Here is a 23,302-nt window from a genome sequence, read left to right on the forward strand (position 1 = left end):
CCCGTCTGCCTAGGCAAATGGTCTAAATGGTCTGAGACTCCTCAACCCTCTCGATCATTTCACAGATGCTGCATTACTGGTGAAAACAAGAAAATTCCAAATGACCAACATCTACTTTGTTTCACTTGTGGTTACAAATTACTTTTCAGCCTTGTGAAGAAAACTAGGATTTGCAGAACAAGTACGAGGCATCACCCTCTGTGCCAGGTGATTTCTACGCATGTTATCTCATGGACTTCTCAAAACCACCTTTTGAGAACTACACACCTACCTTCCAGCCGATGGAACTGAAGATACAGTGATCAATTTGCCTCAAGCCACGACCTATGTGGTTGCATGGGGATTCAAGCTCATGTTCTTGAGAATTTCAAAATCAGTGTTTTTCTTCTATGCTCTCTTTGGTCCTTTTTAATGATTTAGGTCCTTGCCATACCTCTGGGTCATCATTGTAAGCTTCATCAGTCATAGTTCAATAGAGGAGAAGGTATAGATTACTGAGCTGAAAAATTGTATTGAGATAAATGTACATCCAAGAAGTTAGTGTTTTGTCTAAACTCCTAAACTAACTGATATGCCTCTCTTTTGCCTCTTTCACCTAAAACTGGAGTATAGAAGAATCATTCCAATACTTGAAGGTGTGGGTTAGATGATTCCAGATTTCTAGAGACTTAAAGAGAAGCATTCATGTCAAAAGAACCTTTCACGGATAATGGCTATTTGGAAAAGGATCTCAGATGAGGAGATGTGATGCATTCATGGATTATTCCGCCTCTGGGAAACGTAGTGGAAAGAGCAGGGACCCGAGACCCATCCAGGTCTGAGTGAGAATCCTGGCTCCACCACTCGGTGAAGCTGAACAAGTCGTTTTCCTTCTTTGAGACTCAGTCTCCTCATCTTTGAAATCAGAACCATGATATCAACCTTGAAGTGGTGTTATGAGGACCAAATGAGTTGATCTACACAAAAAGCCATGTGTCATGCCTGGCACATATACACGCTCACTCAGTAAAGCTTACTTTCTTTCTCAATCTCTTCCAATATAGCTGTTTATTGATATAGCTATTTATTGTGCTTGAATAAGATCGGGTGAGGGCATGCATGGTGCCCACTGCTGGTCCAAGGGGAGGATCCATCTAGGGAGGAAAGGATCCATCAAATTTTTTTTTATTCTCACTTTCTGTAATTTTAATTGGCTGGAGGAAGAGGCAATTTATAACCTTGATGTTTATAACCGTGGCTACACTGGTGTTCACGGCCAGGAAGGTGGTATTTCAAACAAAGAACATCTGACAATTGTAAGGCCAGATGACTCCTTTACTACTATTTGTTGTGTTGTACAACAGATCTCCATATTGTGTCATTCAGAGTGTCACAACTGCCTGGATCCCACAGATGGTGTCTCCGCTTTTATACTGCCCTACTTTCCCAGAATTTCTCCATCTCCTGGGCCATTACCGCCTCCTGACTCTCTCACACTTATCCTATTATGCTATTATCCCGCACACAGCACTGGCTGTTTTATTTTCTGCTTTCTGCCACAATATTATGGGCCCTGAGTTTCAGCCTCTTAGATAGTGTCTGTCTGCTTGCTGTTTGTGTACTCCACTGGGGAGAAGGGAGGTGCGGAGCATCCATTTGTGTACATACTATCAGAGGAGAGACAATGCCAAAGCATTTCAGCAAGGAGGAAGCATCCTAACGGAGATGCTGCAGGCAGAGGAAGAGTTAGAGCACCCCAGCTAAAATAATTAAAACCCGTAGTTTAAAGTCACCACACACCCTGATATATGTACAATCCAAGCTGAAAGGGAAAATTAGCAATTAGCTGGTAAATTATCTTTACATGCATTCCCCTTAAAAAATCACTTTGGAGAATCAACTATCTAAAGTGGCTGCCTACACAGAATTTTCTACCTCTATTACAGCTGCTTTTCTGTATAGATGGAAGAGGATAGAATCCAAGGGTTGTTCAGATCCAGTGCTGGGTTCAAATTACAGCTGGATTTCTAAGTACTAGCTGTGTCACCTGGGTTATTGTCCTTGCTCTGCAACCAATCTACCAAGTTACTCAATGTCTTTGAACTTCCATTTCCTTATCTACAACACAGGGATCACACTGCTTATCTTGCATGGTTTGGGGAAGATAACTAAAATATGTATAAGCTTGTGATATCATGCCAAGAGTCAGAATAACTGATATTTATATATCACCCATCGTTTCTTCAACACTCAAATTGACCATCGATCCACACATAGCTTTAGCATATAATTCCAATGGCCTATCTTCCTAGCTAAACTGGTTTCCATGGGTCTGGATTCATCCCATCTGACTCAGCCCAGGGACTTAGAATAAGGGCTCAATAAATATTAGTAGAATTAGGGGCAAGTGGAATTATAAACCTGAACAAAAATTGGTGAGTTCAAAGGATCATAGTTTTTCAAATTAGATTTTTTTCAGCCATACCCCTACAGATTACCATTAATAGTTCCTTCTTCAAAAATGATCTATGTCTCCATCTTATGTATAGAAAATAAAAAAGAAAGAGAGAGAGAAGAAGGAAGAAGTGGAAAGAAAGGAAGGAAGGAAGGGAGGGAGGGAGGCAGACAACCCCTGGGAGCTTCCTGTGTCAAACAGCAGTCTCTGACCACACATCTTAAACAGAACGCTCATAGAAAACAAGTCAATTTCACTACTACCTACTCCTAAAGATAATCAAGAAGGAAAATGTGACTTGGAAAAAGAGAGAGGAGAGAATCTTTAACTCCTACAGCCAAACAGAAATGACTTTTGAATCCTGATACACTTTAATACTATCAGTGTTACTATTACATTCCAATGATGAAACCAATGGAAAGCTGACCCAGTGTTTTTCCTGGACTCCCAAGCAGGTCACAATCAAACATGACCTCTGTTTACTGAGCACCTACTACGTGTCCACAGCTCAGCAGCCCAGAAACCAATTCAGATCAGCTCAGCCCCCGTGGGATAAAGTTTGAGGCATGCACGATAAAGCTTGAATTAAACGCTTATTCAGAAGGAAGGAACAAGCAAGCCGCCTCAAAAGGAAGGAAAAGGGCACTGGCCCCCACTCTGGGAGGGACAACGTCTCGACCTCCCCTCAAAGGAAGTCTTATGTGTGGACCCAGGTGCTGCTGAGGGGGGCCTGGCGGGCAGTGGGGGATAAAAGGCTTTCTGGAGGCCCTCTGACCCCAGCCGTCCCACGGGAAATGAGCGAGGAGGCTGCTGGCTGGCAGACAAGCAGGTGTGCCCTTAAGAAGCCATGGAGATTAGCTGGGGCTTATCCAAACCTCTGCAGGAGGCAAATCTCTCCTGGCTCTCTCAGGAGACCTCAGCGCTCCTCTGGCATCAAATAAGCCAGATGCAGAATGGACGTCAACTTGGCCCTTTGTGAATCCAGGGCCCCAGAGCAGGATTCCGGTCACCATCACACTTGCCTGGGCCCCCAGTGAGAACGAGTTTTTGAAGAATATGTTTAGGAAAAGAAATGACTGTAAGGCAGGATCACGGATAGATGGAGCCTCACTTATGCTTGAATCTCTATCTTTGGGACAGTTTTTTGCCCCTCAAATATGACCAAAAGTCCTTCTTTCTCTAGAAAATATGGCTTCTGGGAAAATAGGTGGTATCTGTTCTACAGCAAAGGTAAATGCCAGAAGACTCAAAGGTCGAGAGCTCCCCTTCTCAGGAGGCCTAAGGGAAGCAAATTAGCAACCTGAGCAGTGGAAGAAGCAGGGAGGGGCCCCATCAGTGCAGAATACATCCGAATACATCCGCTTTATTCCACATCAAGGTCTAAGGACGTGGGGGAAAGAGCACTTGCTTTAATCCAGCAGACATGCATTGGAACCCTGATTCTGCTGGGTATAGCCATGAATCACATAATGATGGGGATATGTTCTGAGAAACATGTCGTTAGGCTATTGTGTCATTATGCAAACATCATAGAGTGTACTTACACAAACCCAGATAGTATAGCCTACTACACACCTAAGCTATATGGTACTAATCTTATATGTGGTCCCTTGTTGACCAAAATGTCATTATGTGGTGCATGATTCTATAAGCTGTGTGACTCTCACTTAATCTCTCTGAGCATCAATTTTTCCATCCTAAGATGAGGCTAACAATGGCCCCTTCATAGAACTATTTGAGCACTAAACAAGATAATTTACTAAACACATAGCACAGCACCTAGCACATAGGAGGTGCTCAATGAAAGTTAGTTCCTTCCACTCTTCCTGTCTTTGAACAAGGTAATTCTCCAAGTAAAACAGTAGATAGCACGCTTACCATTTCATATTTGTAGAAACCCATTCCCAGTGAGGGTAAGTCATTTGCCCAGACCTCACTCAGATGGAAAGAGTGGAGGTCAGAACCCAGATTTCCCTGATGCCCTTGCTAGGCCTTGCTGTTTCTTTGGCACCATAAAGATGACCTAATACTCAATTTCGGCCGTGGCAGAAAGGAGAGTTCCAAATCAGATACTAGTACTCCATGGGCCACTTCTTGTAGAGGTGTCCACCAGGGAGGCTGTAGTTGGAACTGTCTCTCAAACTTGGCTGAAACTCACTCAGGAAACATGAGGAATATATGGAGTCTGGTGGGGGGTGTGGTACTCATAGTTTTAACTAGTATTGTAACCAAGAGCTCTCTTATCTTTTAAACTGTTTTTGCCGCACATATACCCAAGTATAAGAAAACTGGTTCTGGAATGGCCGAAATGTGGATAAGATGTCCTTGATTCAGTAATAACAACAATAGTAATAGGAATTTTGTTTTCAATTCACCCCCTTCCTTGCCACCACACTGCATGAGCAAAGACATAACTCCAGAGGCTGGGTACAGCCTTCTCTCTTCCTGACTCTCAGATCACTTCCAGGGTAGAAAGGTTCTCTGTGGGAGGCCAGATTGTGGTGAATCTCATCCTTGTTTCTTCCCAGAAGTGGTTGAACTTCTACTCCTATTGGAAATGTCCTATCACCAGTACCTAAACTTTTATAATTTTAGAACTAGAAGGAATCTTGTACATGCTCTCATTTTATAAATGAAGAAACTGAGGAAGGCTCGGAGATATGGGATAACTTGTTCAAGGTCATGAAGCCAGCTATGGATCCAGTGCCCACCTCCTCCACTGGTTGACCCAGGGTTTTATGGACTCATATGGATGGGAGAAACAATCTCCTTGTACAGTCATTTTCATCATTGTAGAGCTAACTGTGCATAGAGCTCATGAGAAAGGCACTCAAGGTCAAATGTGATAAGCATACATTTAGTATGACAAATATTCAAATATTCCATTAAACATTCTCAAGAGAAAGTAAATAAATGAAATGCAAAAAAGTCCCTGAAAGCAGTGTTACTTTTTAAATTCATAGATCTCTTTATGGGTCTCCAAGGCAGTCTGATATTATTATTATGGGAATGGAAAATCACTATAAATATATCCTTTGGTTTAGTCTCATCATGTCTGATAAAGTTGTTTCACTCAACTAAAATTTACTGATCATGTACTATGTGCCAGGTATATGCTAAACATTAAGAACACAAAGATGAATAGTCTCAGTGCTCAAGAAATTCAGTGTCTATGAAGGGGTAAAAACAAGTACTACATAAAACAGACCAAAGACCTAAATGTAAGACCTAAAGCTATAAAACTCTTAGAAGAAAACATAGGGGAAACATTTCATGATATTGGATTTGGCAATGACTCCTTAGATATAACATCAAAAGCTAAACAGAAAAAGAAAAAACTAGATAAATTGGACTACACTAAAATTAAAAACTTCTGTGCATGAAATGACATGATTAACATAGTGAAAAGGCAACTCACTGAATGGAAGAAAACATTTGCAAATCATTTATCTAATGAGGAAATCAGAATATATAAAGAGCTCCTACAACTCAACAACAACAAAAACAACTCCATTCAAAAATGGGCAAAGGACTTGGGGCTGGCCCCGTGGCCGAGTGGTTAAGTTCGCGTGCTCCGCTGCAGGCAGCACAGTGTTTCATTGGTTCGAATCCTGGGCGCGGACATGGCACTGCTCATCAAACAACGCTGAGGTGGCATCCCACATGCCACAACTAGAAGGACCCACAACGGAGAATATACAACTATGTACCGGGGGGCTTTGGGGAGAAAAAGGAAAAAAATAAAAAATCTTTAAAAAGAAATGGGCAAAGGACTTGAAAAGACACTTGAAAGAAGATATACAAATGGCCAATAAGCACATTAAAAGATGCTTAACATCACTAATCACCAGAGAAATGCAGATCAAAACTATAATGAAATCCCACCCCATACCCATTAGGATGGCTACTATCAAAAAACTAGAAAATAAGTAAGAAGATGTAGAGAAATTGGAACTCCTGTGCACTGTTGATGAAATGTAAAATGGTGCAACCCGTGTGGAAAACAGTGTGACAGTGCCTCAAAAACTTAAAAACAAAACGACCATATGTTTCCACAATTGCATGCCTTGGCATATACCTCAAAAAGTTGAAAGCAGGATCTTGAGGAAATATTTGTACATCCATGTTCATAGCAGAATTATTCGCAATAACCAAAATGTGGAAGTGACTCAAATATCCATCAACAGATGAATAGATAAGTAAAATGTGGTATATGCATACAATGGAATATTATTAAGCCTTAAAAAAAAGAAGGAGGGGCTGGCCTGGTGGCATAGCCGTTAAGTTTGCACATTCAGCTTCAGTGGCCCAGGGTTTGCCAGTTCGGATCCCAGGCACAGACCTACGCACCACTTATCAAGCCATGCTGTAGCAGGTGTCCTACATATAAAATAGAGGAAGATGGGCAAAGATGTTAGGTCAGGGCCAATCTTCCTCAGCAAAAAGAGGAGGGTTGGTGGTGGATGTTAGCTCAGGGCTAATCTTCCTCCTCAAAAAGAAAAAATCAAAGGAAATTCTGATACATGCTACAATAAAGATAAACCTTGAAGACGTTATTCTAAGTGATATAAGCCAGTGACAGTTCAACAAACACTGTACGATTCCACTTATATGAGGTTAAGTAGTCAAATTCATAGAGATAGAAAGTAGAATGGTGATTGCCAGGGACTAGGGGGCAGGGAGGAATAAGGAGTGGTTATTTAATGGGTATAGAGCTTTAGTTGTGTAAGAGTTCTGTGGATGTAGGTGGTGATGGTAGCACAACAATGAGAATATATTTAACGTTCCTGAATTGTATACTTAAAAATGGTTAAGATGTTAATTTTTAAGTTATGCATATTTTACTAAAATTTTAAAAAGTACGGGTGCTGCAACCACTATCATCAGTAAACTCACCATGAGCCAGCTTAAGTCTCTGGTGCCCCAGCAAACACTGCCAGGCACCATGCTAGTCGAGGCCCCTATGGAAACCATTCACAAGGAAATGTTAAGATTCTGTGTGAAAGTATGATATCCTGAGAGAAGAGGGAAAGCCAGCTGATGGAAGCTGGTACACCACAGAACCCCAGCAAGTCTTCCTTGCAAATCATAAGCCTCACTAAATGTTTATAAAACCGAGAAAGTTAAATTTCTCCTTTAACAGTTAGAAATCACTTTAAGTGCCACCTTCATAGACTAGACGTATTAGGGCAGACTGAAACATTCTAAGTCGTTAACTTTTGCTTGTGACTATGAAGAGGTTTTGCTTCATGTCTTCAGACAGGGCCCTGGGTACCGAGGTGATCTTTGTGGTTATTTGGTACGCTTTGGAAACAAAATATTAAATTTGCTGGTAAAGACTTACCTGTTGATTTCATCTAAGAGATACTGTAGCTCGTGGTCCCCCTTCAGTAGGGAAGATTTCCTGGAGTGCCACAGTCTTGGAAAGACGAGAGCAATTGGATGTGGAACACCAGCATCTTCACTGAAAGGGAACACAAGAAAGACAAATCACCTGAGGTAAAGGTAAGGTAACTTCCCCATGGTCTCAACACCCATATACCACATCCAATTTATGGGTGTCCTTAAAAAGTCACATCTCTACCCACAGCACTTAAACAGCTCCCTTTTTATGTCTTCTTTAGGCTAAGTCTTGTGCTGAGCTGGGGGTACATAGAAATAAGATGTAGTCCCTGCATTCGATAACTACATCCTAGAGAATGAGAAAGCACTACAGCATGAGTTACACTGTCATAATACAGGATGTACTGTGGCTCTGTCTGCATGAACCGAAGGAAGCACACACACCTCCCTCTCATCCTTTCAGATGAGAAAGCGAAAGCTTGGAGAAACAAAAGGTTAATCGAAGAGCGCCCCTTCAAGCATTCTGCTAAATGAGGTGGCTGTCCCAAATCCATGTTCCCTGGTGCGTAGCATCCCTCTCACTACATTCCCAGTCTCTGTCTGGACTTGGCCAGAGTTGAGGCTGAGAGCACAGGATTCCATCCTTATCCAAGCCTGTTCGCCTCCCAAAGTGGGGACACTCCCTGTCCCTGGGCCACAGAACGTACAGCCCTACTTTTGATCAGAAAGGCAAGCAGACAACAAGCGCAAATAGCAAACCCATCAGCACCACTATCCAAAGTGCCAGGCTGGCAGCGCTGTCTTCACAAATTAAATATGACACATCACAGTGATCCCATGGCTCTGACAGACCTCATGGCCTCACATGCTGGGTCAGCCTAATTCCCAACCTGTTTCAGACACCCAAACAAATTAACAAATGTTCCCCGATGATATGAAATTGTGTGTGTGGGTGTGTGGGTGCATTTCTAAGCCTCTATGCAACTGTATGATCATCAATTAAACGTTTATCAGACTTCCACCAACCTATGAGAGGGAGACATCATTAGTTGGCCCTGGGAACATCAGCATTGGCTATTTTTAAAAGTCAGCTTCTCGCTTCGGTCAGTGAAACATATTTAAATCTCAATGAAGAGCCCTCACTATCTTTTGTACTGGATCCATCCACCAGGCTGAAAGAAGCTTTTAGAACCAGTAAGAACCAGATGGCCCTCCAAGATCATTTTTGAATATTTGGATCTGAGTCATTTGTATGCGGAAGTCTTCACAAAATAGCAATCTGGGTAACAGGCTCCAGGCTGAGTCCAGCTTTCCAGACAGCCCATCTTTGCCTACAATTGAGAAGACAAGCACAATATTGTAGGGTTCCACAAAAATATTACAGCATTTATCTATATGTATAGCATCAAATACAGGAAGTGTCCCTGTCAGGCTGTCGCTACAATGGTAGCTCGCCATAACTACCTCCTTCCCCCAATTATTTTTCTTTTTTCCATCTCACCTACAGCTTCTCTTTTTGCACAGGCATAAAGCCAGCTTTGTGAATCAGCCAGCAGAGGGTACTACAATACTGGTGCAATAATCCAAATCACAGCCAATTCAGAGCTGAAAAGGATTTAGACTAATCAAAATGGGCTCTAGTTTTATTATGTGCTGGGAGCTCCTAGCCAGAAAAAGGAGGACTGTAGGATGGAGCAGAAAGAGCCAGAACAGCACTGACGGACGAGCCTGCTTATCTGAGGAAGAGGTGAGTCCAGAATCAGAAGGCCAAGGTGCAGGGCAAACCTAGATTCAAAAGTGGGAAGCAATCAAAATTAAACAGGGTCAACTCACCACTCCCACTCCTCTTGTCCACCCTAGAGAAGAGAAAATGTATGTTCACACAAACACCTGTACATGGATATTTATAGCAGGTCTATTCGTATTGACCCCAAACTGGCAACAATTCAAATGTCTTCCTACCAGTGAATGGATAAACCAAATTGGCTATATCCATACAATGGAAAACCACTCAGCAATAAAAAAAATAACAAATTATTGATACATACAACAACATGGATGAACCTCAAAGGCATTATGTTGAGTGAAAGAAGCTATTCTCAAGAAAGATTTCTATTCTCATAATTCCATTTATATGACATTTTCACCATCTCAGCATTGCCAGGGAGTGGGGATGAGGGAAGGGTATGACTACAAAGGACTAGTATGAAAGAATATTTTTTTTTTTTTTTTGAAATTGATGGAACCGTTCTGCATCCTGCTTTTGGTGATGATAACATGACTCTATATATGCGTCAAACTTTGTAGAACTGTATACCCAAAAAAGTCAATTTTGCTATATGTTAATTTAAAAAATACAATTTTAAAACAAAAAAAATAATGCATAAAAACATGATAGGGATATAACCTGAAGGGCAGGATGGAATAAGGAGATAAAGAGTGAGATCAATCCATGGCCATCCTCATGAATGCCCAGTTGAGGTAAAGCATGGAAGGCCAGAAGTTGAGTTGAGCCAGGAGGACAGGCTGGCAAGGACTAGGTGACAACATCCGGGCCCCCGCAGGCAGCCAGTTGGTTCATGTGGTATTTTGCTGAATACCAGCAGCTGAAGATACCAGAGGAGCCAACTGGCCCCACGTAGTGTTGATTAAGCAAGGAGGCTGCCACTCGATGTTTGTGCAGCCCCAGAGTCTCTACTCACCTTAGTGTAGAGCTGCCTCAAGTTATTCCTTCACCTCCCTTTCTGGTAAGGAGGGGTTCATCAGCTTTGGCCAGGGGGTTAGTTGAGAGGGCAAGTGGCAAACAAAGCTAGACAAATCTTATCTAACCCTCTCGTTTACAGATGAGGAACCTGGGAGGGCAAAGTAATATGAGTCCCCAAAATCACACAGCTTGTGAGCACCCTCAGGGGTCCGGACCCCCGCCCTGGACCCTTCCCACCATGCTTTGCACCACTCCCTCATCAGTTCCCTAGCCTGGGATGATATTTCTTCTCATCTATCCCACATAGTGAGACTATGTTTTCCATTTAAAAGATAGCAAAACACAGATGCTTCCATAGCATCCCATCACAATACTTAGAAAAATTTACTACCTCCCCTAACCTTTTATTTGTTATTGTTCTTCTCTCAGACGAATTACTCATTAATTCTTGTATCTGATTTCTGTGTCAATCTTCTCTTATTCATGCCATTAAATACAATGATTAGACTGGATGATTAAAAAGAAAGTCAAAGTTCTTACCTATCAAATCACCTCTTACATCCCAGCTATGTTTTCCATTTCCATCTAACTTTGGAGAGCTCAGAAGAGGGAGGATTGTCTCACAGTTTGCATATACGGCTCTCTTGGATTGAAAGGTATGCGAGAAAAGCCCTGGTTGAAGAAGAAATTGAGATCAAAGTACTGGGTCCAGCTCTGCTGGTAACTGGATGTGAGATTTCAGGTAAGTCACTTCCTTTCTTGAGACTTAATTTCCTCCTCTTATAAAGTGAGCTGGTTGGATTAGAAAATCATTAAGGTGATTTCTAGTCCCACAGCATTACATTCTATGTTTACTTGCAAATGTAGATGGCAAACAATTAAACTAATACGTAAAAGAACTGATAAGTTTCACTTTATTTTTTTTATTTTTTTATTTTTAAAGAGTGGCACCTGAGCTAATATCTGTTGCCAATCTTTTCTTTTTCTTCTTCTTCTTCTTTTTCTTCCCCCCGACCCAGTACATAGTTGTATACTCTAGCTGCGAGTGCCTCTGGTTGTGCTACATGGGATGCCGCCTCAGCATGGCCTTACAAGCAGTGCCATGTCCGCACCCAGGATCCAAACCAGCAAAACCCCAGGCCGCCAAAACAGAGCGTGCAAACTTAACCACTCGGCCCTGGGGCTGGCCCCAAGTTTCACTTTAATTCAGCAATTATTTATCGAGAGTCTACTCTATTTTCAGGCTAGGTAAGAAATGAACCTGGCCACTAAGGGCACACAGCTAGTGGATCAGAACAAGAGTCTAGATTTAAAGGCTCGAGAGTCAAAGCACAGTGTTTCAATTAGAACCACTTGGGTCATTTGTTTAACCTCTCTGAACCTATTTCTTCATCTATAAATTGTGAATAATAATGGCTCCTTCTAGGAGCGAAGAATAAATGAGAATATATTAGGTTTTGTTATTAAATCATTTATATTGCTGTCCTGCTCTCTCAAAACAGCATTTTTCTTTCTCAACGCAAACTTTTTTGCAAATGATCTCCATTTTTAATCTCCTCATCTCTTGAAGTTGAGTTTTCTATTAATGCTTTGAGATGCAACTCAACTTCCACTTCTCCATGAAGACTTCTCTGCTCCAGCCAACACAAATCTCTCTTGTCTCTGGTTTTTTGTTGCCTTTTTAAAGCATTTATATGGTATTTTATAGTACTTCGTAATTGATTTGGGTATGTATGGTTTTAAGCTCTCCTGAACTCCAGCTTCTTATGTTAGCAACTGTCTACAGGACCTCAAATTCTACATGTATCAAGTAGAATCCATAATCTCGTCCAAAGACCCTGCTCCTCTTCTTGGGTTCATTTCAGTTCATAGTTTCTCAGTCGCTTGTACTAGCTACCTAAGTGTTTAGCATGTTTCCTCTCCATCACATCCTGCTCCAATCCATCTTATTAATTCCAACTCTTAAGCATCCCTAAAATCATCCTTTCTCCTCTCCATTGTCTCAGCCTTATTTGAGCATCTCTTGACTAGAACACTGTGATAGTAGAGGGCAGGATGTGTTAGTATCACCTCGCAAGCTTTTAAAAAATATCCTTATTTACCTTCCCATCCCCCCATATGATATCAGAAACTTGGTTGAGGGAAAAGACAGAAGACTAAGGGAAAAAAATCAGCCTTGTGTATTTCGCAAAAGCTTCCCAGGTTATTCTGATACACTGCCCACCTCTGCTGAGAACCATTGTTTTAACTTTTCTTCTCTTCCTTTCCCCCTCTACTGCCCAAATTACTTTTCAAAACCTCTAATGATAATGGCTCCTTACTGCCTTTCAGAAACAAACTAACAACAGATTCTTTAGCCTGGCTTTCACATTCTGGCTCCAGGCCACTTTCCTGACCCAATTTCCTCCAGTTCCTTCCATGCCCCATAAGTTCCAGCCAAACCAAACTAGACCTTGTTTCCTTAAACACACTACACCCTTTCACAATCCCATGCCTTGGTTCATGCCATCTCATCTTCTGGAATTCCCTTCTGTTCTCATCTCACTATCCCTACCTGGGGAAATTCCACTTAACTTTCAAGGCTCAGACTGATGTCACCTCCGCCATGAAGTCTTCGCCAATTTCTACCCTCTTCCAGGTAGAATTAGTTGTTCCCTCCTCTATACCTTCAATATCATTCTATTCACAGTGCTCCTGCTGAACAAAAGCTTGGGTAGGCCACCTTTCTTGACTCTCTCCAAACACACCACATAACTTGTCTACGAGATTATTTCACAGTCTTCTCAATGATAGATACCACCTTATCCTTCCTTAAATCCCCAGCACCAAGCAAGGGTCCAGAATTTTAGTGGGCACTAAATAAATAATTCCTCAGTCAAGATTCAGATTAGACATCTTCTCCTCAGTAAGTCTTTACTAGCCCTATGAAGTGTCCTTGCCTTGCCCTGTCACCACAGCACATCTTTTATTGAAATTATCTGCTTATGAGTCCATAACCTTCACTAGGACTGTAAGTTCCTTAGGAGTAAGGGCCATGTTTTTAACTCTTTCTTACCTGTGGCACATGCATAGTACCTGCCAAATAACTGCTCACCAATGTTGTGGAACAACTAACTGAATTTTCTGTTGTTTCTTTCCAGATGATAAACTCTTCAAGGACCAATGCATCTTTTACCATTCTCTCATTTTCAACAACATCTCCTCCAGCCCTGGACTGAGAGCAAGCATTCAACAAATATGTGTCAATCAACAAATTCTTATTGAATATTCCTGTATAGGTTCAGCCCTGCCATGAGAGGATGCAATGTCCCTCTTAGCTGTGTTTATAGGAAAGGAAGGATTTGGTCTTTCAGCAGCTATTATTCCTCACCTCTAATTGTTGTTCCATGTATATCCTGATACTTCAGCATGATTAGTCAAGTCACTAGAAAAGTCAGATCTGTCACTGTTCCAATTCCCAGCTTATTTACTTAGTCCAATACTAGCCACTTCTCTCCTTTCCAGTTGCCCCAACATGTTCACCAGATTGGCATGTGTCATATTAACTTTATTCAGGAGTAAAAAAATATTTAGAGGGGACACGGAAATAAAAATCTCAGGAAAATTAAAAGTAATGCCTACTCATGTGACAAGTTCTATTCAAATGAAACTAAGGTTTGGGTTACCGCTCAATGCATTCTTAATATATAGACCTACTGGATAATGAAAATTTTTGTTTTTTTGAGGAAGGTTAGCCCTGAGCTACCATCTGCCACCAATCCTCCTCTTTTCACTGAGGAAGGCTGGCCCTGAGCTAACATTCATGCCCATCTTCCTCTACTTTATATGTGGGACGCCTGCCACAGCATGGCTTGAGAAGTGGTATGTAGGTCAGCGTCCAGGATCTCAACTGGTGAACCCCAGCCACTGAAGCAGAGCACGAGCACTTCACTGCAACACCACGAGCGCGGCCCCTAATGAAAACTTTTAACATTGCTTTATCCGCAACTCGAGGGTTTTGGGATTTTGTTTTTTAAGAATAAACTAAAATGTCAAAATATTCATGGAAATAAACCCAATCTCACATTATTATTAAAATAAAATTTATGAAGATTTTCTGCAGTATGTTTCATTTTAAGCTAAGAATAATAACCAAGTTTTTAAAAAGCATAAACATGATAAAAGTTCTCTTTTCTCTATCATTTAAATAAAATAACACAAATATCCATATATAAGCTTATAAATTTCCCAATCATTCTTGAACGCCTGGGCACAATTTAGCTGACATAATCATACAAAACATTGTTAGCTACTGAGCAACCAATGAGGACATAGTTTCTCTGGATGTTAGGAAATCACATTAACTTGAGTTAAATAAAAAGATTAAGCTCAACATTGATCATAGCATATCAACTGGGAGGAGGGAGAGAAAGCATATAATATACCATGATAGCAGAGTTGTCAGACAATTTTAGAGTTTCTTCTGGATAGATCTATGTACGAAATTACCTAGAGGTGGAAAATATTGACACTGCCCTCCTATTTTAATGTAAAAGACATGGGATATTGGTGAACTTTAATTCACGTTTTATGATTTTATTTAAAAGTCCCCAGAGTCATGATTACTCTACAATTCTATGATCTAGGATAGATGATTTTCTTTCTGCAATGAGGTCATTTGTGTGATTAGCTGCAATGCAGTATTTTAAGACTCCATCAAAAAGAATGAAATGAGAGGGTCCACCCAGGGGCACAGCAGTTAAGTTTGTGCACTCCTGTTTGGCAGCCCAGGGTTCACCATTTTGGATCCCAGGCACAGACCTACACACTGTTCATCAAGCCATGCTGTGGCAGGTGTCCTACATATAAAGTAGAGGAATGTGGGCACAGCTGTTAACTCAGGGCCAATGTTCCTTGGCCAAAAGAGGAGGATTGGCAGTAGATATTAGCTCAGGGCTAATCTTCCCCAGAAAAAAAGAAAAGAAAAGAAAAAGAATGAAATTAAGTCAAGAATTGAGCCAATAATACAGATTAGTTTTTCAAAATCTTATACTAGAAAAAAGGATTAGTCTAGGCTTGAATCATCCCAACTGATTATCTACCCCATCAAAGTTCATTGGCATGAAATGAAGTGATGTGGAATATCCAAAATAACTAGTCCTAGTCAGGAATGGACAGGTCCCAGTTAAGATCACCACCCTGCAGTCCTGAGGTGCTGTTTCAGATCATTTCTCAAATTAGCAAGTATGAAAAAAACCAAACATTTTGAGAAGTTTCAACACTTCTAATATTATCCATCCTAATGTTCATGTGTCCTACTTTGTCAAAGCTTTGTCAAAGCTTTACATGAAAAGAAAGGAAAGTTAAAAAATATTTAAAATGTCTCAAGTGTACAAAAAAGTTGATTCTCTTTACCAGGAAATAGGTCCTTAAAACCAGCAAAGTGCATCATATTGAGACAACTTTCCCCTTTGGTTGTGAATTTCTTAAGGTCAATCTAGGTCTTGGGTCTCACTAACCAGCCCAGAGAAACATCTGAATTCCTCTGAGATCTCAAGTATAACCTTGAAAAGTGATGCATGCTGGCAGAAGATGTTGACCGGGGAAGATCAGGTCTTTACTTGGGTACATGATGCAGCACCATATGTTTCTTAACCTTGGGTAGCCCAAACTGTCTTTGGTCCTTAGTGTCCCTTTATGTATATCAGGGGAAAAAAAATCACTCTTTCAAGAGTATGAAGACAAATTAGATTGTGACAGTCAAATGACTTTAGCTTTTTTGGAAAAGGTTTTGTGGTGATAACCATTACCTGTTTCCTTCAAGACGTTGAACAATGTGCATAAATTACCATTATTCTATGAGTTTTTGATTTAGGCTTCGATGACCTGGTTTCAGTGGGGTAATGGCACTCGTGTTTCCTATTGGCTTTATTGTAATTCTACCCACCCAGTAGTTGGGGCGAGGGTGGGACAAGAGGGCCCAAAGAGATGAGGACCAGTAAATTGGTTTGAAGAAGCTTAGAGAGGCATTACAAAATTGCTAACTTTTTAAAGGCGGCTAACCTGAGATATCACTTTTAGTTTGTTGTTAGTGCCGTGGAGTTGATTTCGACTCCTAGTGACCCTAAGGCAGAACCCTTCCCAGTCTTTTTGCTCCATCCTCTCACCTTCCCATGCTTTATCAGACAATGCTCCACTGCTTTTCATAGGATTTTCATGGACAATGTTTCTGAAAGTGGGTGGCCAGGTCCTTCTTCCTAGACTGTCTTACTCTCGAAGCCCCACTGAAGCCTGTCCACCTTGGGTGACCTGCTGCTATTTGAAATACCGGTGCTGTAGTTTTCAGCATCACAGCAACACGTAGCTGCCACAGTATGACAACGGCAGATGGGTGGTGTGGTTCCCTGACTGGGAAACCAACCTGGGTCGTGGTGGTGAGAGCAGGAATCTTATCCACTAGACCACCAGGGCTGGCATCCCTTTTAATACCCTCCCATAGACTTTCTTGTTAGCAGTTCTGGAGTAGACATTTTACATACCCTCTTCTCATCCTCCCAGATCTACACTCAGAGAAGTAGGTAGAGCGGACGTATTCTCCAAATCATCACTATTTCTTTTACAGAGAGTTTTACATTAAATGAATATGAAAACAAGCGAAAAAAAGATCCAGCTCTGGATTACCACACAATTTCTCTTAGAATACTCTTGGGAGTTTTATGCTGTAGTGAAAACATCAACTGTCAAAATAATATAATTATTTTTCAAGGAAATCCCAACATCTGTAGTTAGCCTAGCAAGTCTATATAAATAAAATAGTGCCTACCTCCTCCCCCATCCACTCCAGAAAAAATAAATCTGGGGAGAAAATAGAGCTTAGTCAAAGTGTCCTCTATAGATGGAATCCTCATTTTCCATTTTTGATTATTTTAAAACCCAAATCCTTGAACATGAGACATCACAACCAAATGCCACCTCTTTGCTAATTTAACAAACCATTAGGAGCTTGCTGTATGCCTCCCAATATATCACAAGAACAGTTCACAGTGCCAGTTGACGAGCCCTGTAGAAAGTCTTCATTTTGCTAATAAGTTTCACACTCTTATGAGTACGAGGAACCCTGTATCATAAAGGAAATTAAATGAGCATTTTATCTCTACAGGCCTCATACCGTTAGGTAGAGGAAGGTGTGTTATTCACTCAAAAAGGGGCAGCTCCTCCCAATCTGGAGGGGAAAAAAAGAAATCCAAAAGGGTTTAAAAAGTGATAACCCTGCTGGGTGTGTCTGCTACTTAACTGTAGAGTCTCACCAAAGCTCAGGCTTTTGAGAAAGAAAATGTTTTCAGTTAATGAGGGGATTGAAAATGAGTTTAGTATTTTTGGCCATACGCTGACATTTCGGTGGTTATTTTAAATCAGCCTGAGGGCACCCGGATAAAAAGAAGTAGAACGGCTACATCGCATTTATCTTTTATATGCACATACATGTGATCTTTTGCTTGATTCTTGATAAGTTGTTCTTCTAAAAGATGCTGTTTTTCCCTTTCTTTTTAAAAGATGTTTGTATTTTTAGGGCGCAGAAGATATAAGGTACAGACAGTATTTTGACCACATTGAGTTCGATATGTAAAATATGAGAGGTGGGGTTTCCATTTTCGAGAAATGCCCAGGTTAGGTCTTCTGTATGATTTGCAAGTTTTATATCTACTGGAATAACTACAGACAGTTGTGTAAAATATTTGGATTCATAGCTGAACTTGAACCCATGCCTTTAAAATGTCTGGGGATTGACCTTGGCCACAGATTTGTTGCTCCTTTTAAGTGGATCCAGCAGAAATGAAATAGCTGCAGGGGGCACAGGCTAAGCGATGGGGTTCCCTCCAAGTCTGTTCTCCCAGGGGTATGAGCATTCTTTCCAGCTTTTTGGAGAATTACGCTGTCCTGGAGTGAAAAAGGAAATTGTTGACACTACTTCAATCGCAGAGACCCTGAGCCTTTCATCAACCTTTTTGTCTTTAGCATTTTAAGGTGGAAATACTAGCCGACCTTGTAATATTTCAGCCATTTTCCCTTCACTTCACCTTGTACCAAAGCCGAATTGGTCAGAAAGTGGGTTCCACCATTTGTTTCTGTCCAAAGTATTCTGAAGAAGTTAGCCATTCCAACTTCCCCGTACACAAAAGCCTTGGAAACATTTGCTTAAATTTGACTTTTGAGTCAACCCCAAGCGACTGCTCCTTGGCAAAAGATATGTAACTTTATCACAGATAAGTTTTCCTTGCTCACAATTTCTGGCCTAGAGTTGCTGTAAGCATCATGCAGATGTGTGCTGGAAATTAAACAGTGTTCTACCAGGGTGGCCGCAATTAAATTCAGACTTGCATTCAAACCATGGCCTGCTCTGCATTTCTTCGAGAAGTTTGCTTTCTATAGACATTTCAAAATGTCCCTTCACAAAAGAAGGAGGCAGGGTGGCTGGGCCCAAGTCCCCTAAATCAAAACAATGAGAATGGAAAAGGAGAGAATATATTTTCAGGGTGCCCAATGAGCTGTTCACATACATGGAGATCTCAGACTTCCAATTTAGAGTGTTTTCCAGTGGAACCCAAAAGTTATTTCACTCCTACATTCACAGACTGCAATCATTATTTGGGAAAGAAAGAAATCATAAGCTCTTATTGAACATTAACCCACCCGCATGTGTTATAAAATGGAATGGCTCCTCAAAAGAAAAAAATTCTTCCTCTGCAGGCAGATGTAATGCCTTTTGACTTAAAATACACTTCAGAATTGAAATGCTGAGTGTTTAGCAAATTCTGATAATAGTGAAAAGTCCTAGGCTCATGCTAGAAGTTAGCTGGTTTGGAAAAAAAATGATCAATTTGGAATAATTTTTTCTAGGTAATTATAGATAGCACAATATTTAGAAGGAAGAAAACTATGGAGAACTCCAATTATAGCTATGCGATTTTTTTCTAAGCTAAAACTAAGTTTATAAAATTTGCCAATGTGTTTGTTTTTAGCAAAATTGTTTGAACATGGAGTTCAAATTCAATCTGCCTCTGATTCTTTCTATGTGGAATCAGTTTTAATCACTTTTATTTATTTGAAGAAATATAGATTACATAAAGTGAAAGTTGCTGGAAAAAAATTCCCAGCATTTTCATGCTTATGCCAAACGCTCCTTTGAAATACTTTCCTAAAAACCTAGTTTGGAAGCGCCACTCTGTAACCTTTGAAAACTTTGGGAGTTACCAGAGCAGTTGGCCTGTTCAAAGAAGATAGAATCAGTTGTGGATAAATGTCGCCCAAAAGAACAACTATGGTTAAGGTGCAAAATAACATAATCCCAAGATTTATAGCCACACAAACGAGGACCAAATGCAGTTTTTGTAATGTACACTGGAAAGTTCCCACACACATTTCACATGCAATCTTAAATGATCTGAAAAAGACAATCACTGATTCAAGCTGAACGATTTCAACCTTTGAGCAAATCACAAATAGCAGATCTGGCCTGGCTTAAAATTTCCATCTAGTTGTTGAGCTGAACAAAAATAAACAAATGGAAATCTTGACAGATGAATAAGACTTTTCTCATGATTTTTAAACTGAAAATGCAGCAGAAAACAAATATCACCACCGAAGTCATTGCAAAGAAATTGCCTTTGGCATCTAGGCTGGAGGCATAACCCCCCACCCCCACCTCACTCTCCCAGCAGAATCCTCCACTCTTGCTGTATTTCCTAATTTCGTGGACTGTATTGCTGAGCTGTTTATCAAAACAGTGTGCAATAAAAAACGCTCCACTCTACTACTCCACGAACTCTTGCAATTTTCTCCCTCCTCCTGGACAGAGGCCACTGGCAAGGGAAAGACTCAAAAAAAAAAAAAAAAAATAGCAGAGCAGTGAAAGCGAAGAAACAATAGACAACCGTGGCTTTGACAATGCCTTCCCTCAACCCTTTTTCTGCTCCTGCTGTGACACTCGCATTCAAGAGCAAGGGCGGCTGCCATCGGATGCATGGACAATGGATTGAGGAATACAAGGCAGGGGGGAAAAAAGGAAATCAGATGAATTCTGAGCTAAGATGGCAGGGCTCTCACCTTTTCCGTTTTTTTGCGAATAGTCTGGATGGAGGCGTCCCGCAGAGAAGAAATAAAAAGGGTGTCTGAATTGTTGGATGGTTCTGAAGCCTTCTGCATTTGCAAACGCATTTTAGAACTATTTGCAGGGGTGTACTTGCTGCCAGCCATCTCTCTCTCTCTCTCTCTTTCTCTTTCTGTCTCTCTCTCTCCTCTGTTTTATGTCCTGCTATCTCCATCACACCTCTATTAGTATGAAGACTTTCTGCCTGTGTAAGTAAGTGAGAGTGTGCGTTCCTCAGTGTTTGAATCGAGACCCACGTCTGCATGCATTTCTAATCTAAGGAGCCTATAGCGGTTACTACAACTATCAATTAGTCAGCAGTAGCTGAGACCCTCAACGCCTCTGAAGGAACAAAGGTGGAAAGACATGCAAATACTCCAGCACCTGGATCACACAGCTTGCTGGCTACAAATAACAGCACTGTTATCCTGGGGTTTTTTCTGCTTAACTCTCAAATCTATGTAATATTACAAGTTATTAATGTATCCAGCCGCCTACTTAGGTACGGAGTGTCTATAGGCATGTATGTTTCTTTGGCACCATCATGAATAAAATGCATTAAGCTGAACTAAAAGGAAATACCCGGTGACAAATAAGAGTTTATGACATATTTGATCCATGCTCCATTTTAATCAACTGCCATCAGAATTTAAATTAACTATATGGTACAGTTCTTTGTCCATTTCAGTGGTTTTTATGAAAGAAACTAATAAAACAATGTTGAAAGAAGGAGAGGGGAATGTTCAGCTACAGAAAAGCATATACAAAGATTAATTCTCCTCTGGAACAGATGAAATTATTTGGTTTAAATTCAAGTCTAGATTTTGGTTAACATTGGGTGGGTTTTTTTTTGAGTGTGTGTCTGTGTATTTTTTTAATTGCAAATGTGAACATCAGCTTACATTGGATATGTCTGTGGTAACTTGCATTGGACGTATTCCGTGCTAACCATCTGAAGCAATATAAAGAATTCTTTTATCTCATTTAGCAGAAACCTCAAAAAAATCAACCCTTCTGAAAAACAATGCTATGCCTTTTGGTTTTCAAGGACATCAAAATATTGTTAACTTGAATATACAAGAAGAAAGAGGGAGGTATGAGTAACAGCTGATCTTACTCATTTTTGAATATGGATAGTTTCAAAGGGAATGCTGTACTTTGTATCTGATATTTTCTGTGATTTTTGTCTTTTCCTGGTGCATGAAAAGCTGCCTTTCTTTCCTCAGCACTTCTTGTTAGAATCAAAATTATTTTCAAACAAGGTATGGAAAATATCCTGAAGGTTAACATCTTCCTCTAACTCTGCAAATAAGATGGAAAGTCTTACCTGAAGACATGTATTTACAGCCAAGCTGTAGGAGGGGCTGCAAAACAGTGCCACTTATTTCCTTCTGCTATTTATTCCTCTTCTTAGCACTATCACTCTAAAGAGCAATTTCTGTTTTCTTTCTTCCTAGACAAAACGGCTCAAATAATAATTTTACCCCTTTTAACTTGTGAGGTAACTATAGGAGCTGAGAAATTTGGAACAACACTCAAAGAGAAAACCCCAACAATAGTACCTAAAAAGTGAGTTGCAGGGGAGTGAGAATCTAGCAAGCCCTCAGAATGAGGACAGGTGTGAGAAATCAAGACAGAGCAGGTCCCTATCAGGATAAAGCAGGCATGGAGAGGGAGACTCAGGAACCCCCATCAAACCCTGTCACTGAAGAAAGAACATATCCTAACCATGTTGAGAGGGAGAAGCGAAATGGTGCTAAATAGCTGACGAGGTGACCCACCGTCCTGTTGGATCCTTGGCTCTTGCCGAGGGGAATAACAGCCACAGCAGTGACAACGGAGTTGTAATGTGCCAAGTGCAACCTCTGCCCAGTGCTCTCAGCCTCCCAAAAAGGAAAGAAAAGCACTCCTCAGACAGAACACAACGGAACGAGCAGGCGCCATCGTCAAGTCACAGACCCCATCAGCACCGGCTGGTCTATGAAAGCCCTGTATCAAGAGTCCCATTCAAAGGCAACGAAGAAGCAGAGACAATGGCAAATCAAAGACTGGCAAGGCTTCTGGAATAATTTAATTCCTCACTCCAGAATTTAGATGGGTATAGCAAGAAACACAGGCGAGAGCTCCTTCACACCAAGGCGCGAGCATATGCCTGCCTCTCTGTGGATATATTTTTAGACATAATATCAGGGGTAAGGCAGCCTGCGCTCTCATCAACAGCGCTCACTTCCTCACGTTGGTGCAGCCTCTCTTTCGCTCTGAGAGTAGCTGATGAGCAGAGGAAGCAGCTCACGTTGCTCACCAAGCCAAAGGTCAGTTAGGAGGACCCCAAACCATAATCCATTGTGTCTGAGCTCAGAAAGCATTAAATACACTTTCAAGATGTGTTCCAAAATGAGGTCATGCTGCGTGGCAATTTGCTCACTTCCTACCTTTGCAAAAATAACTTATTCTACCATCAAAAGCACAACCAGGAGAAGAAATTGCACCTTGAGAAAGACAGTTCAAACACCAAAGACCAAGGATAAAAAAACTTGGCAGGACATGTATTATTAGCAACACGTACTAAACTTATAAACTTCTCCAAACAACAATGTTTATTAAAAGCAAGAGTTCAATGCATTTTATGTCATTTAGATGTGCTTTCAATTTGAATATTTCTCCCATTTAGTTCAAGCTTCAAATATTTAAAATA

The 23,302-nt window shown here is 40.9% G+C and overlaps 1 protein-coding gene across 32 annotated transcripts in view; it reads right to left on the reverse strand.

Annotated features, from left to right (window-relative positions):
* The window catches only part of LOC102149777 (uncharacterized), a 316,397-nt gene that overhangs the window by 238,764 nt on the left and 54,331 nt on the right, over positions 1-23,302 (reverse strand). For 31 of the 32 annotated variants that reach the window (XR_011440837.1, XR_011440849.1, XR_011440844.1 and 28 more), the window contains exon 2: positions 7,779-7,898. Coding sequence is in view for 4 of the 32 variants with exons in the window: in XM_070273818.1 (XP_070129919.1) it covers positions 7,779-7,791 (13 nt within the window). In the remaining 28 variants the exon portion in view is untranslated. Of the gene's footprint in view, positions 1-7,778; positions 7,899-20,564; positions 21,003-23,302 lie in introns of those variants that run through there. The other variant, XR_011440832.1, reaches the window with a different exon arrangement.

The sequence above is a fragment of the Equus caballus genome, chromosome 7, assembly GCF_041296265.1.
Source record: "Equus caballus isolate H_3958 breed thoroughbred chromosome 7, TB-T2T, whole genome shotgun sequence".
Taxonomy (NCBI): Eukaryota; Metazoa; Chordata; class Mammalia; order Perissodactyla; family Equidae; genus Equus; species Equus caballus.